The sequence below is a fragment of the Gavia stellata genome, chromosome 11, assembly GCF_030936135.1.
Source record: "Gavia stellata isolate bGavSte3 chromosome 11, bGavSte3.hap2, whole genome shotgun sequence".
NCBI lineage: Eukaryota > Metazoa > Chordata > Aves > Gaviiformes > Gaviidae > Gavia > Gavia stellata.
The window spans coordinates 17,285,254-17,302,629 of record NC_082604.1 but is presented as its reverse complement, the minus strand read 5'-3'; the positions used below and the strand labels follow the sequence as shown (position 1 = coordinate 17,302,629).

General features: G+C 45.8%; 1 protein-coding gene across 1 annotated transcript; it reads right to left on the bottom strand.

Annotated features, from left to right (window-relative positions):
• Positions 1–3,105: 3,105 nt before the first annotated feature.
• On the bottom strand, positions 3,106–7,180 carry TMEM207 (transmembrane protein 207). The gene is made up of 5 exons (XM_009818854.2): positions 7,103–7,180; positions 5,273–5,310; positions 4,809–4,853; positions 4,220–4,362; positions 3,106–3,254 (listed from the first exon to the last, which is right to left on the bottom strand). Exons 1-5 carry the CDS (start codon positions 7,175–7,177, stop codon positions 3,106–3,108), a joined length of 450 nt encoding a protein of 149 aa, XP_009817156.1. The 5' UTR covers positions 7,178–7,180.
• Positions 7,181–17,376: the final 10,196 nt, after the last annotated feature.

Genomic DNA, 17,376 nt, shown 5'->3' with positions numbered 1-17,376 from the left:
CCACCTGGCCACACTGCTGGCTCATATTCAGCTGGCTGTGCAGAAGTGAAAGTCCAGCCGTGCACCTCACCGTGTTCCCTTCATCTTTTGCTTCCAGATGTTCACCAAGCAATTAGCGCCTCTGCACTGCTCCTGTTTCCCCCTCTCAAGGCTTACTGACAAGTTCCCGCACAAATACATCTGCCTTCTAGTGTTTTCTGGGTTTTTCTAGGGCAGTTTGCCATTTCTTCTCAAAGTCATCAGGAAGCGTAAGTCAGAGGATGACTGGCAGCCAGAGGGTCACAGCAGAACAACTGCTTTTCCAAAGTGGACCCTATTCCTAAGGTGATGAATTATAAAGAAATGGCTCATCTTTCCTTGTAACTCTGGAAATGTCAGCCAAACTGCATTAACTGCCCTCACTAAGGGCTGAGTGCTTACAAAGGCGTAAGATACCAGGCAGGTATCTTATCTCTGCTTTTGTAAGAGTGGGAACACAGGTCTAAAGAAACCTTGTCCGTTCTGCTGGAGCTCCTGGGAGTAAGTAGGCAGGCTGGGAGAAGCAGCTTTCATAGGCAATGGTAGGTCGGTAAGGCCATCCCGAATACATTTATAGAAGGAAGGAACCCATCTTTTTCTCCATTCCAATGATCAGGAAGCCAAGGAACAGGGCAGTGCCCACTGAGTGCCCTCTCAGGGTACTCTCCTTCCTCACCCCAAGCCAGCAGCAAAGTCAGTTTATGACCACCCCTAAGCAACCCTACATGAACTCTTTTTGCAGATGGGTCCAGCTGGAGCCTAATTTTGTGACAGCCAGTAGCTTTCTTTACTATAAGCCACTTGACCCAATTTTGATGGAAGAATTTTATTCCTTTTGTGAATAACTAAAGCACCCTAAACATGAACCTGAATGCACTTGAATGCATACTAGTAGCAGGGAAACACAAACCTGTTTCCCACAAACATTTCTGCAAGAGCAGCAGCCTCCTGGGTGCGTTGCTGAAAGCCTCGCTTGCCCTCTGTTGGGTGGCTTGGGAAGGATTTACTGCCTCGGTAATGAGTGCCGCTTACTGGACCTTGTGAAATAGGGATGCAGAGTGATGGAGGCACTGAAACCAGAGCAATCCTTGCTTGTTAGCCTCTCCAGCCATCTGATTAGAAGGTGACATTCAATGAAATTAAAGGCAGCAATTTATTTAGAGCCAAGCAATTAATAAGCGGGAGATGGTAATGTTTTATGCAGCTTATAAGGCAGACAACCTGTGGAGCTCACTTCCATGAAGGGGTCGCTGAAGCAACTGCGGTGTGCAGGTGGGAAGGAAACGATGGCTGATTTAATACCCACTAGCAGCCTGTGCAAGCTGAAGTGACAAACATAATCAAATCTCATGCTTCAGGGCATAAATTGAAGGGGTTGACTAGTGGAAGCAGTTATTTATATAAAAGGTCTGATCCTGAGAGGTGCTGATTACCTGCAATTCTTACTAAGTTCAGCCAGTGAAAGGACACTCAGGAATTGCTCGACTTCTCTGCTGGCTGAGTCTGTACTTGCTAATTTTCCTTATTAATAAACCCTGTAATATTTTAGCCTGCTGGCACAAACATTCATTTTGCTACAGCAACATTTATTTCCTTTCACACAAGAGTCAAACATTAAAGCTGCTTCTAAAATAAGATTTTATGGAGATAATTTGCAGTGGTGCTGGCAGAGAATTTGTCTCTAGAAATATGCTATAATTCTTTATCTAGCAAATGTACTTATATAGTCTCATTATGAGAATATGTGAGCACTTCATAACCTTTAGTGAATTTATCTTCCCAGTTTTCTTCCTGAGCAGGGGAACTGCTACTAACCCCCCTCTACAGGCAGGGAGCCTCTCCACGAGGCAGGCTGTGGGCTTCCATTAATCTTCTGGGGTGCCTAAGATGGACCTAGCTGCCCACTTTGACTGTGAGCTCGTGGCTCCCCGAGCACGTGATGCATGGCACTAGGTGTGACATTTATCTTCTGCACCAAGGGGCATCTGATTGTAGCCCCCAGCCCTCACCATTGAGAGAGCAGAGGTAGGGAGGTCAGGCAGGCTGAATCCAGCCTTCAGTGACCTGCCCATGACAAACAGGGGAAATCTTTCCTTTCATCTGGAATCCAGCTAAGGGGGAAATTTGGCATCCTTCCTCTGGAATTTGAGAACTAGCCAGGCTAATACCTCCTAGGAATGGCTTAGGTAGAGCTGATCCTGCTTGGGTATAAGGCCGTCTTCTTGTAGTCTCTTCCCACCCTGTCTGCAGTGGTGACCTCAAAGAAAATGGCATTCTTTATCATAATAAATTTCTGTAGCTAAGCACCAAATACCTAACCCCATAATTCATGTCTGTGGGGAACTGCCATGTGGGTCCTGAGCCATTCAAAACTTGTAGGTCTGCAATGTTAGGGCAAGACTAGCTGGGGACAGTCACCGTGAAATTAAGAACAGCTTAAATGAGCAAACTCACTTTTTTTCATGTTCTGTAGCCAGCTCCTGCCGCTGCCTACTCCCCCCATAATCCCCATCTCTTGCTTTCCCTCCCCAGCCATAAATTTGCTGCCTTTTGCACTAGACAAACCTGGTATGCTGTGCTAAATATTTTAAATGTGGCAAACGATCCTTCATCGCAGAGTGGCATGATTGCATTACAATGTATTAGAACAACATGACTTTGCCAGAGGGTGTTTGTTGGTACCGTGCCGAGTGAAGGAGGCAGCCCAAGTTTGAGAAGTAACTATCAAACCATTTATCAACATTTGGTCCTAAAACACACGGGGTTGCACCAGCTCAAGCAGCCTTAGAGAGATAAATCTGGAGGCTGAGCCAGAAACCCTGAATACAGACAGACCTTTGAGAGAGCTTCTCAAAATCCAGAGCCCTATCAAAATGTCAAGCTGAGCTCCTGTGACAGATTCAACACATGCCTTTGGCATTTATTCGGTTGCATTTTGTCTCCCCTTTTAGGTTCAGGTGAAGTATGTGCTGCTTTTCAGTCTCTTGGCCAACCTGTGGAAAGGGCTGATTTGATCTCACACTACTGTAGCATAATGGAAGATCTCCAGTGAAGCAAGTGGAATTGTAGAAAGCCAACATGTGGCATCTAGAGCTTGTTCTCCTTCATAATATCCTCATAGGATGGAGGCAACTCAGTTCCCCCAAGGCTGAAGCGTGGGGCAGGAGAAGAGGACATCTCCGCAGTCATGCAGGGGCTCAGAGATCCGGAGAACGGGCACTGAGGCACTTCACTTGCTGGAAAAAAAGCAAAGCCGTAACCGTACAGTAGACAGGCATGAAAACGAGCGTGGGGGTGAGAGGGGTGAGCCTGGGAGGAGCTGTCAAACCACTTGGAAACAAGAAAGGCATGGATGTAATTTTTGAAGCATGGCATCACAAAGACTCTCACCACAAACTCCAGATGCAGGAAGTGAGAACAGAGGAATTTGGGTGGGTTTAGGGTGGGTCCTCCCTGTGGAGACACTGTTCATGACCACCCAGAAAGCAGGCAATAACTCCTGTGGGAAGGGCTTAATCTAACGACAGAATTAGCTTTATTCTTCTCGGAGGGACTGTTGCCTGCCCCAGCCTGCTGACGCTGTTGGCAATAGCCCAGGTCAGTGCTGGGTGCTACACATAGTCATTATAGCCCAGTCCTCAAAAGCCTGGGTGCTCCTGAGGGAATGCTGAGGGTGGCTACCATGATGACTAGCACCCACCAAGACAACTTTTTGACAGACCCCAGGGTGTATCAGCCAGTCGAGCTGCCTGCTGGGGTGGCTCAACTAGACTGGTGTGGTCTTGCCTGAGTGAGAATTTCAGGTCAGGTGTTGGAAAGGACTGCCTGACCCCAGGCAGTGCCTGCGGCTGAGAGTGTCGGGTAGCTGAGTGCCCCGGCACCAAGGAGAAGGTCCCATGCATCTCCGGTGTTAGCATGGCCAAGCCCTGACTAGGCGCCTTTGGGACACACGGACAGCACTGAGTTCAGCTGAAGGTACGGCTAGGGAAAAGAGGATGTAGCTTGCTTAAGCCCTCCAGTCCATGGTTCGAACATCCCCCCAAGATGCCTGAGCTGAGCACCCCACTGTTCACCAGAAACAGCACTCGGCTGCAGTCCAGCTCCCACTCAAGCCTGGCTGCCTCTTACTGGGCTATGGATGGGCCAGGGAGAAGCCCAGTGGGGCCAGTGGGACCCTGCAGCAGGTAGGGAGAGGACTAACCGCAAAAGGCATCCGAGCTGCTGAGAGCAAAGACGGCCAGGGTGCGTCGGTGGGGGAGGCAGCTCCGCCGTTTCAGCCAGCACTGCAGGCAGCAGCAGATCCCGCAGGAGAGGAGGAAGGCCAGGAAAAACAACATCAGAAACCTGAGGCAGAGGCAGCAAGGGAGGAACAGTACAATTGCCATCTGCGGGGAGCACTGACAGATGGCTGCATGTCTTCAAATTAACATATTCATTAACATCTTTTGCAAATAGCCGTTAAATGTTGCGGTTTCCCCATCAGCGTACTGGACATGATCAAAGTCCCCGGAAACCAATGTCTCAGTGCTGAGTGCTCAGCGCAGAGTGCTGGCTGGAAATTCAAACATTTCTCCCCGAGATCATTCATCAGTTTTGCTCAGCTCAGTTGTCAGCGTACAGTGAGGAGGATATGGATAGATGGTTCCCATTAGTCAGTAAAGACAGAACACAGAGACAGCCCAGAAGCAATGCTCTCTAGTTATCAGTCTCTCTTAATGCCTTTCTCTCTGTATATCCATCAAAGAATATTATTTGCCAGTTTTTCCTTCTAAAACAGATCTGAAACTTACCACACATACCAGCTGCTAAAGTTTTCATCGCTCTGCCCAACACACCTAACAAGGGAAAAATAGAAGGAACTTTCAGTCCAGCGTGAGGGGACCATACCAGCTCCAACGCACATGTATCAACATGAAGAAAAGCATCACCAGTAAGTAGAGGTTTGAGAAGTTTTCCTCCATCAAGTGACCCCTATTAAAAGTTTCTCTACATAGATGGGAGCAGGTGCAGATGATGTACGAAGCAGCATGCAACTGGTTTGCCTTTGAACACTGGCACCCGCCACCAGTGTTTTTGCCGAAAACCCAAAGGGTTGCCAGCCTCCCTTTCCTCTTTTTGGAAGAAAAACTAAACGACCGTTTCCTGGAATCCCTCATTCCTCTGCCATGTCAGTGTGCTGGGCAGGAGCGCAGGATCCCCGAAAGAGCCCAGGGAGGGAGCAGCCACGGGTGAGAAAACAGAGAGCCACACTCACCTCTCGCCAAGCTCACAGTCCGACTCAGAGTCTGCTAACTGAAAACACGCATGTAAATCAGAGAGGGCAGATATGTGTTTTTATAATTTACCAGTATAATTACTGATCTTAGAGTGGGAAGTCGGCGAGGAAGAGCCATGCAGGTGCTGGCTCCTGCAGGGATGAAAACCAGACCTCTCCCTATGGACCGCAGGACTGAGCTCTCGCCTCTGCACATCTCTAGTCTGAGCTAGCCTGTATCGAAACCTCGCAGAGAGCCTGATAAATTCAATAGTTTGCAGATGAAAGCTAGGCCAAGGGGAAAGTGTTTCTTTTGATGTGAAAGAGGGAAGGATGAGAGCAGGGAGACACAAGCAGGTGTCTGTTTACAGAACTGGGCTTTGCTATTCAGAAATGTCTGCTGAAAATGTTCTGTGACCAAATTCTTGGTCTGCAGCTCATTTTCCAGCAGCTAATTGTGAGTGTATCTGTAAATTGGAGCTGTTTTGACCAGACATGTGCTCTACCCAGCATTTTCCTGTTTTTGGATAGTAGCGGTGCATCATTCCCAGAGTCAGGTTTCAGGTATTGCAAATATGTGAACCTGAAACTTGTTTGTCAGGTATATTTTCTACTTTCCACTCAAGCAAGTTTATTTTTGCAAGCCTTGTTGATCTTAGCCTCAGTTTCAGATTATCTGGGCAAAAAGTAACTGGAGTGGTTCATCAGTATGATTGAATCAAATTCAATAAAATTTTTGGCTGACTTGCGCTAGGTGTGTTATAACACTTGCCCAAATGTGCTACAAAAAACTTCAGATCAGGTATAGAATTGCAATAACACTGGGAGGCAGAATGAGCAAGATGGAAGAATTTAGATTTATTTCTTGGAGAAAGCTATTAGAATGTAATTTGTAAATCATTACTTTATGTTTCCCTCTGCATATACCCAAAACACATAGAGATTTCTGACTTTCTTTCAGTCAAGCTGGAAAGCTGTTGTGTATTAGAAATTTGTATCAAATATGTATAATTGAGAGATCTTGTATTACATCTCTAATTAACAGGACTTCGTTGTGAGGATTTTGTTGTGCAAAGCTTATGTCACTGTAAACAGCAAGAAATCACCGCACAAATCTCTATGACGTGTCTGATCTTGTGCGCAGACTGCCCTTCAGTCCCTAGTTTCACCAAAGGTCTTTAGGTATAATAAGTCTTTCATATAAAACGTTAGCTATGAAATTTCATGAGCAGTTGAAACCCAAATGAGGAATACAGAAAAAAACAGATAGAGAAAGAGACAGAAGCTTCAACTCTTCCAGACGTGTCCTTTTAAAACTGAGCTAATTTGCCGTGTCACACATGCACCCTGGTCCAGAATATTTTAAATTTTTTTTGCACTTCAACTGATTATTAGAATAACAGGTCAAAACCAGACAGCCGATTGCTGTGATTACGTGTACCCTGAGTATTCTTCATGGCTGAGTGACAACCTCTGGACTCTCTTTTACCATCCTTCAAACTACCTCGGCAGAGCTACCTTAGCGTAGTTAAACTGCAGCAAAGTGCATCTGCTCTGAGGCAGTAATCTATCAATGCAGCCAAACACCCACTCGTGCTGCTGAAGACCCGTGCTCTTCCATTTCAATAGCCATAGACAGAATAAAGGATTAAGGCAGTCATGTTTTCTCTGCATTAATTGGAATTGCTGCAAACATTAAATCCTCCCCATATTCATCAAGTCCTCAAAAAATTCTTCCCAAAAAAATAAAAAGGGCTGATGACTAAATTTTATAAAAGTTGAAATCTTTCCCCCCAAAATCAGCCTGGTCCCAGTGAAGGGTTTGGTTACCTGGAAGAAGGTTAAACACAGAACTCCAGTTCCTGTGATCCATGAAGCAAAACACAAAGCTCCAGGTCTCTGCATCACTAGCAGGAGAAATGTGGGAAGAGCTTTGTCTGCAGCAGTGTTTTACCCTCTGCAATTTGGAGCTTTTAAAAGGTCTCTGCACATTGTGCCTTCAGCCAGAGAGTATGTTACCCAATGGCTTCCTGTGCTTCAGAAATCACCGCTAGCCAGGGAACAAATTTGGGTTTGCATGGACACACTCAAATAGCTACTAGAAGTTAAAGGAACACTAGTTTAAGGTCAGCACCTTGCAGTTGTTTTAGTATTTTCATAGCTGTTCACAAATTCCTGTTGCTGAAGCTTAGTTCCATATTAACCCACAGCGGTTTTTAACAGGACCTGCTACAAATAAAGAATCACTGGAGACCATATTGTGAGGCCATGCTTTCATTACATGTTGCCTTCAGCTGCAATTCTGGCATTACAGAAAAAGCAGAGCTACCTCCAACCATCTCCTATGCACTGTGCCTACCACCTCAAACACATGCCCCAAGGATGAAGGAAACCCTTCCCAGCCTGAGACAACCACCACCGGCACCTCTACTGCTGTTATGCAGCTGCCAGGGGTTGGTTTGCTAGGAAAATGCATGTGAAAAAAAATGCATCCCCAGTGGTTCTCATAAGGGGTACAAAATGTCATTGCACAATGTAAGGACCGATTTGATCCTAATGGATACATCCAGGTGACGTAGTTAAAAGGGGTGGAAGATGGTTTGCACCTTAGCTCTGATCACTACAGAACGGACAATCCCAGTTTGTTCGGCAGTCCGTAATAGATTGTCACTGAAGTTTACAGCCCGTGGCTGAAACGCACCATTAACTACGGTTCTTCCAGATTTAACACAAAGGGTGTTGCCATGAATACGTTTAGCCGTCACTCCAGAAGTTAAGCATTATGTTGTGATGCCATTGCTCTGGTAATGATTGACAAAGCTAAGCTGCTCTTGAGGTATACCTCTGTGGCTTTGCTTCAACTAAAAGGTCAAGAAGTCTAACCAACTCTGATACACAAACTCAACCCAGGTTTGTTATTTATTGTTAAAGTTTTGTATAAACCCAGTCCAAACCCTGGTGTTCTCAAATGTTTAGTTTCAGCTCACTGCTAATTAAAGGCAAGCCTCTGAAACGATGCCTTCTGAGAAAGCACCTCTCATCATGTTGCTGAATGCGTGTGCTACACAATATAAATGATATGAACATGTAGGTGTCCCAGGTTCAGACCAATCTTTTTCAATTTTGTTCAACAGTAAATTGCCAAACCAATTTCTTAGCTGTTTTCTTAAAAGAAAAAGCTCCTGCAGTATAAAAATGTGCACAGCCTTGCTGTGAACCTTGTGACTATTACAATTTCAGCCTTCAAAGAGAACATCAGTGAACTAATTTCAGGTTTCTTCCTCTCACAATTACTTCCCTCTTGCCAGCACCCAGGGTACTTCCAATTTAGAGTTACCGAATGGATCATCCCCAGTATTTCGGGGAGCAGGTACCAAAATGAACTCCTGGTACTGAAAAATAATGCATAGCATCTGTTCTGGGCCTATTTCTAGAAGAAAAAGGGAAGAACTGAATTCTGTCACTGCTCAGCTTCTTGGCCTAAAGGCAAACTTTGAAGTTTTCTGCTAGTTGGTCCCATACAGAAGTTTCAAGCGGTGGCGGCAATTGGTGGAGCCTATCTCTGTATTCTCGGTAACGATGTTGGGAGGGCAGAGAGTCAGCTAAGAGGGGGTCCGCAAACAGCCCTGTCTTGCTTGAGGGGTTGATCCCCATACTGCAAAGAGCTGCTGCTTCAGCAGGAAAACCCTCCCTGTCTGTGATCTGCTGAGCAGCTTGAATACGTGAATATCATAAAGAGCCCCAGCGCTTGCTCTAAGCCAGCCAGGACCTGACACCAAAAGCCCAGAGGAGCTCTGCAGAGCTGCCACCCCTCCTGCCTGCTCCCTGCCTACTGCAACACTGCAATACCGAGAGACTTGTCTTCTGGGTAGCCTTGTGTCTGAGGGTTATCTCCAATCCGAGGGAATTTTCTAGGCTTTTTGTCATTCCCCCCATGAGGAGATATGGACACACATATGTATACACATATGTGAAAGGTAATCCCTGCTCCCTCCTCCTCATCCACTTGCTGATGAAAAGTTTGGTATCTCTTGCCTCCTCAATCAATTATATCCACCTCATCAGTGGACTTGGGAGGCTGCTTTCTGATAGATGTTAACTCATGGCCATTAGATTAAAAATCTGTTATTTCTTTGTCACCTTATGTTGTTGCTAGGTGACAAATGCATCTCCCAGGCAGCAACAGGGACTACTGCAACATACAGCAATTTATGATTGTCCATTATCTTTTTGCTTAAAGTGCCTGGTCCTTTTGATGAGAGGAAGATGTGCAGTTCAAGGATCATCCAAAGTGTGACTTTTAGGGTTGCCACAGAAACCACCTCCACTGGGGCTGGTTCTTGCTGGGCTTTGTGAGAGGGGATGCAAAACTGGGAGTCAGGAGGAATTTGGGAGACACTGATTTAACTTGTCAAGTCTGATGGTGCCAAGTTTGGATTAGGGGTCTGAATTTCAGGAACTGAGCTCATTCTTGTATGTATGTGCACTAGAAGATACGGCCTTTGCTTGCTTGAGTGTAATACCATAATTTTCAGTCATGCTTTTAGTTTGAGCCAAGGTTTCAGGGAACACCCTGGGGACCTCTGGATTCTGGTGAGAGTGGGAGGAGATTTACTGGCAAACAGGAGCCCCTGGCAGCTCATAAGCACAGCTAGCAGTTTAAACCTGTTTAAAGCTCTTCCTTAGCTGCCTTCAGAGCATTTGGTGGCTGCTGGAGATGAGTTTTGGGAAAGCAATCACCTTGCTAAGCTCTGACCCGCCTTCCAGTACAGTCCAGAATGGGAGTGTGAAAGACTTTTCCAGAAAGAAAGCAAGAAGGGAGAGTGGCAGGAGGAGAGATGGGACAGACACAGGGAAGGACATAAGACAGAAAACACAGAGATGTGCTGTTGAAGGGAGACAAGGAAAGGCAGAGCAGCCCTGCTTTCTACTTTAAGGTCATTTGACAAGAGTTAAACATGTGTTGGCTTTTTTATGACACAGTGTTTTCACATCACCACCAGAAACAATTTTTCCTCTAGCCCAAGTCCACTGGGAGCTCTCCCCTCCCTACTTGATTTCACTGCTGTGGCTGGCTCAGTTTTTGCTTTTGCAGCTGCATCATCAGCATCTAAGCTCAGCCAGGTTGCAATCATCCCAGCTGCAATCATCCCTCCTGGCCTGTCCTGGGAAGACTCAGGGCAGGTAAATTCCATTTAGTCCAAGAGAAGAACAGGATAACAGGGAGGACTGAGGATCGAGCATTGCCTCTCTGCAAGAGGAGAACTAAAGCAGCTTTGGTCTCATCCTCATGAAATGAAAGCTGCAAGGAGCTGCTTGCTCCCTACAAACACACTGAGATGAATAAATCCAGTGCCAGGGAGAGATATTTAAGCTAATGGCCAGTGCTGGCATGGGAACAAATGGAAGCAAACTGGCCATGAATAATTTGAGGCTGGAAATTCAAAGAAGGTTCACCCCATCCGGAGCAGCAAGGTTGTGCAGCAGCTTGTCTGTGGGAGCATTGTGGGCACAAAACCAAACAGCTCCCAGGATGGAAGTCATCAAGCTCCCACAGGGAGCTTCAGCAGGAAGCTGACCCAGGGAGTCCTTTCCCACTCCATGGAACCTATCCCAGTTGGTCCTTAGACCCTCAACCCATCTGCGTACACAGGAGTCAGCCAAGATAGCCCCAGGCTTGCGTGAGCAAGGAAGGATGAACCCTTTAAGACAAGCTTTGGTAGAGCTGGCACAGCCTGTCGTCTTTCAAAAGGATTATAACTAGTTGCTGCTCACTGATGAATACAGCCCTTTGTGAGGCTGTGCAAGGGACATGCTGCACAGGGAAGGAAAGACTCCAGGTGTTGATTTAAATAAGTGCAAACAAGGCTGACATTGTTCTGCTGCATCCCCCCCAGAAGCAAGGCTTTGCAGGTCACCCTCAGATCTGAGACAACTGCAGCTACCTCCACTGTTTTGAATGGTCCAGAGAGCCCTTTTGTTTGTCTTGGTGTATCAGTAGGGAAAATCCAGCAGAGAATGGGGTCAGTGAAGCTTTTTGCCTGGCAGAAAGCTAAAGGAAAAGGAATCTCCTTTTAGATTACTTATTTGTAAAAGGGATTTCTCCTATATGTGCATGCATATCCCAGACTGAGAACTACAGAAAACTGTCTTCAATACATAGGTGTTCATGGAGTCCTCAAATCCTTAAATCACATGTTCATGGGAAGTCAAAACTATCCAAAGTATAAGGTCCACTGAACTGTTGTAAGAAATTGCTGTGAATTGTCCAAATACCCCTGTCCAACCCTACAATGAACACCTGAAATACATACCGCAACAACTAAAATATTGAGCATACATGAAAGGATTTAGGCAGGAGCTTTCTTGCTCTGGAATTCACAGCAGGAAGCAACTTTGAGAAGCACACCTTTCTAGCAAACATCTTGTGTATGCCTACAACTCTGGTACTGACTCTGCTTTCACCATTAAAAACAGAAAACAGTGTGCAGTGTTTTATGAAGAGCTGTGTTGTGGTGGGGCAATGGGAAGCTGAAAGAATTTAGAAAAGTTGTTTGGTTTTTTTTTTCCTCTAAGCTGAGTTTTGTTTTGAAAACTTAAGTTGGATCCTAAAAAAAAGTTCCAAAATAATAGGATTTAGGCTAAGCTTAGCAGTTGTTTGGTTTGACAGAAGAATTCAGAGCTCAGAATCACATTTTAAGACCTACTGCACCTGCAGAATAAATAGTAGTTTGCCTTCTCTTATTTCTGGCTTGGACATTAGGACTTGAGATAATTCCCAGCTCTGCCACTGACTTCCCACATAGTCATGAACTTCTGTGTACTACAGCCCACCTGGAAAAAGGGTGCAAGAGACCGTTCATCTCACAAGCTCTCCAGATAGGCACTGTACCTCCCACAGAGCATGTCAGAAATCAGTTCAAAGGACTGGATAACCCTCCAGACTTCAGGAACAGAAAAGCAGAATTAAGGATAAAGCTGATAAAATTAAAAGCAGAAAAGCAGCTTGAATAAAGAGAAAGATGAAGTATACCAGAAATACAGGCAAAGTAATCACCAGCAGAAATTTTCCCCTTTAGTTTAAGGGGAAATTGAAACTGATTACGGCTACTTAAATCCTGAAGCCTGCTGCTGTTTCTTTGTCTCAAACAGGTCCTCTTACTTTTAATCAGTTAAAATTGTATTTGTATTTTAATCATAAGAAATTGTATTTGGGTTTTAATTTTTTTAATTTCTTTTTTTGTTACTCTGTTGCCAGGAGCTAAGAAATTACAGTTAAAAAATTAAATGTCTTTTGTATTTTAATTCCTGTAATTTACTTAGCTGTTGGATGTAAAAAGACAAAAGCAGAATAAATTGCTTGAAAGCAGATAGAGGCTTCATTTTCCCCTGCCTTTGAGTTACTGATAGCACATTGGACACCACATGGGAGGTTTTGGCTGCGAAATTAGCATGAGAATATCTGGCACATCCTGAAAAACATTTTCAAGTCAGTTTTCCAGGCAGAACCACTTAGCAATGAATGCTGAAATACATCACACTGCCAGTCATTATCAGCTGGCACATGTGCTACTCAGCCAAGAAACCCCCCAGTCCAGGGGTTAGCTCTGCAAGAGGGGCCACATACATGTCTCTTGGTGCCTCCTGCAACACCCAGACCCAAAGCACTGGAGGCTCAATGTGCTGTGCTCTTAAGCAAAGACACCTGCTAACATTTCATCCTAAGGCTTCCCCAGATTTTCCAAATACATAGTGACTGTTGCCACAGTTGATTGCTTAATAGCCTTACCTTGCATCTTGAATTCTTGCCAGTTGCCCTTTATGGGCTTATTTTGAATTGTCAAGGGCCTGAGGTGCAGCCTGTCCTCTGCCAAGCACCCCCAGCCCACCTGGGCTCCAGGCAGGGAAGAGCAGTGCTCTCAGACCCTCCTTTCTTGCACGCAGAGTCAGCTCAGGACAGGCTGCAGCCAAACACCTGCACACACAGAATTAGGGAGGGCTCACAACAGCATTTGTGGGTTCAAGAAACACAGCACCAGCAGCCTGCTCTCTAGCTTTTGTCTTGTGACAGGTAGAAAATCAAATGCTCTGCCTAGGAACATAGCGAGTTGATGCTTGGGGTGAGATGCTGGGTACCCACCTGCCTTGGGCTCCCCAAGCATGCCGCAGCAGCATAGGTGGGATCAGGGTAGAGATGAGATGATGAGGCTCCTCTGGGTTTGCTCCGTCCACATCAGCCTCCAGAGCCCTGTGGCACAGCCACGCTGCTCTCTGGCCACCAGCTCAGCACACCTCCTCTCCGGGCTGGTGCCAGGGTGAGAAACCCTGGCTGGAAGACCAGATGGAGAGCTTGCATATTCCTCCCTGCTCTGCAGGAGTTTGCTGCATGCATAAACTGAGAGAGGGAGATGGGGGATTCTTCCAGGGCAAATAAGACCACAAAAGAGACATGCTTAGCACAGCCCTTTCTCCCCCTCACCTTGCAAATCCCCTGCCAGCTTTGCTGTTTCACTTAATCTCCTGGCTTTATATCTTCCCCTAGTAATACATCTAAAGAATGCACTCCTGTTTTTAAATTCAACACATTGAAACAGGAAGGCTCCGCACACTTCTTTCATTTAATCTATCCCTTAAAACTCACCCTTTGATTTCCCCACCGAATCCTGCTCCTGCTCCCTCAATTTCCCTCTGGCCAAGCAGCATTATCCTAGCAACATGAGTCTTCCCAAGCTCATCTCCCCTCCCTAGAGATCTAGCTTAAATTCACCAGAAAGCCTTACTGTGCCCTGAAGCAGGTTTTTATAATCCCCCACATCCCACAGGCCTTTGCAGCTCTGGAAGCAAAAGGTGCAAACACTCGGAGCTGCCCTTAAAGCAGGTGAGGGTGGTTGTGTAGGACCTATTCAATAGGAGGAGAAAACGATCTCTCCCCCCTTTGCTCTGATGATAATTTCTCTCTTTTAGAGCAAACAAACTCCAATTAGCCACTTTTGTAAACACCTTCCTTGTATTTGGGGGGGGGGGGGTTATGCTGTAATAGCACTTAGAGGTGCAGGGTGATAGTGGCAGTATAAACATAAGTCTCCTGATAGATATGAAGAGTCTGGATGTACAGAGAAGTTACATTCTTCTCACTTCCACCTGGACAGCAATCAGCATTAGATATGGATCTATTTTTCAGACCTCCCCATTCTCATAAGGTATTACTCCTGCACCATCTCTCCCTGAGTCTCTCCAGGGTGCTACAGACATCGACTAGCCCCAATCCTGTAAGAGAAGAAGAAAATACTTAGCTTACGTTGCCTCTTGGGATGCTCAGGCACAGTGTTTGAGTGGCAGAACAGAGACTTCCAGATATGTGGTGGCAGTGCCGGGGCTGGAACCCAGGAATGCTGAGGTTCAGCTGCATTGTGGTAAGTATCACAGCTTGCACACCTAAAAGATATGCCTCGGGAAGGCTTTCTAGAGGAACATCCTTGGAGCAACAGAGCAACACCAGTATGAACACTGAAAATCACAGCTCAGACACCCACCTCATCTCCTGTGCACAGACCTCATCTTCCTTGAGGATGCCATCCATACTTTCACGCTCTCCTTACCCCTGCAAGCTCTGGTGTCAGGGGCAGGAAGAACGGGCCTAATCCTGCAAGATGCAGAGTTCCTGCTGCCTGCAGGCAGGGTGGATGGTGCCGGGTCATCCTTGGGGTGAAACCCAGCCAGTTGGCTCCTGCCAGGGAGGATGTTGCACCAAGGACTCAACACTGCACTGGCTACAGCCAGTGTGAGCAGAGTGGGTCCTGAATGGAGCACAACCATCTGTGAATTTACTATTCCTTCTCAAATGCTAATTAGTTATTTACATAAAACTTTGGAACATTTTAATTAGTTGCGTTAATTTAGAATTCACAGAAAGAGACCTACAAAAGTCTATTATATGGGATGCTTATTCAAATGAAGCTTGAAATGGCACGTGGTGATGTACTCGCAAATCTCCTGCCAACACAGTGAGAAAAAAGAGAGAATGGCCAGGCTTCGAGTGAGGCAGTGGGGACACTGGCATTTCTATGCACTGGGTAAAGCTGAGAAGCCAGTCCTGGTTAGGGAGATGGCCCTTTCCCATTCGAGGTCTGAGCTTGACAGCCCCAGACTCATATTGTCCCAACGTCACTGTATTTGACGTGTCCTCCTCCTCAGGGGAGTGTTAACGCTTCTCTCTTTTATACTGGTCAGCTATTTTTCGTAAACTGGTAGGAAGTCACTATTATGTTCGAGTTGATTTGAGATGATTCAAATCAGACTAAAAATGGTCAGCAGCTTGTGGAGCCATGGGAATGAGATGGATGGACATCAGTCCATCAGTCACATGATCACGCTGCCCTGTTTCTTTAGGAGATTAGGTCATGCAAACAAATGCACCTCCAGTATAGATTTGCCAGGTGGGCTATAAGCTCCCCTTGGACTGCTTCACAAGTCTTTGCCATTCAGCTCAAGCCCTGGGATGGGCACCACAAGGCAGCAAATCTCCCTCCTGCTCTGTGCAGGCAGTGACAGCATGCCCAGACACCGTTCCTCTGCCATCCCACCTGCGGTTACTGCCTGCACTGGCAATAAAGGCAAAGTGTGCTGGTCCTGCCTCAGCTGGACCTTTATTCTCAAGGCAGGTGGAGAAGGACTTTCTTTCATCAGGTTCTTCCTTTCCTCAGCACTAAATTCAATTAAAGCAAAGCCGCTGTATGTGGCTAGACTGATAACTCTGTAAATCCATCTGTCTCAAGTTGTTACAGAATCTAAATTACACCGTCACCATTAATCCCAAGATAGAGAAATGCCCAAGCAGCTATATAAAATAAGAGACACTCTGCCCTAAGATTTCATCTGGCACGGAAAATTGTTTTCTATATAAAATACAGCACACATTACCTCTTGAGGTTAAAGACTTGATTCAATAAATCTAGAATTACCCCACGTATACTTTTACTTGGAAACCATCTTCCTTGAAGGAAGGTAAGTTCCAGCGTCATACCCAGTTGTGATAGAGCTGCTGTCTGCCTGAAGAGTTTGAGGACAGCACGGAGCAAGGGAAACGCAATGCTATATCCAAAACATTACAAAGACAGTTCATGGGTGGTGAAATTAAAAGTGAGAGGGAGCCACAAACTCTTCTCTGCTTCATGACAAAGCACCTGTTCTTTTGAGGCTCATAAGAAGTCTAGGAATCATTTTATGTCGTTTTCTAAAAATCAACAGAACAGTACGAACACTGCACTGAAACAGATCCACTCCACTAAAATCAATGGGTCGTTGGGCTTCCTGTACTCCTTGGATGACCCATAGTCTGGCATTTTGCAGGCTGTTGGGCAAATAGTGCTAGAAAGACTGTTTTCAAACCAGAAAGAAGGTTTTGGCTGCATAGACTCCATGGGCATCTATTACTCTGCACAGTTACTGGAAAGTGTAAGTCATTGTTTATAGCAGGGAAAGATCACAGAGGACTGTCATGAGAGGCAAGAGGTGACTATCAGGAGCAAATGACCTGTTCATTAGTCTATGGGTTACGCTTGCAGAATAAGAAGCAGTGGAGAACATGGTATAAAGTTCAGCTCTGTGCTCTCTGGGAAAGCAGGTGGACCACTTCACCTAAAGATGGACTAGTTCACCTGGACTTGGAATAACTAACCTGGAGGTGGCTGCTTCCATCTCTAATGTCTTTGGCTTCAGGGGAAAGGATTGGGGCATAGCTCAAGACTGTGGAGTCCCATGGGAGTAGATGTGTCGATCTGATGGAGGCCAGTCTGCGACTGTTGTTTCAGTCTTTATCAACAATGAAGAGCCTGAAGATACTTTGAGAATAACTGCCACCATCAAGGCAAATTGGAAATATTCTCTGGGCAAGAATTTGCTTGATAGCAACAACAGAAGGAAATGAAGCTAGAAGGCACTGGCAGCCAACTGGCAGGTAGTTCATGGGTGTCAAATCCTTTAATCCAACCTTTTAAAGCCCATCAAAAGATTTTACAGCCAGTATATAAATGCTCCCTGAAATACAAGGCTGCTGGAAATTATTGAGGACAAGAGCCAAGCACAATTCAGAAAGAAGTTGGACA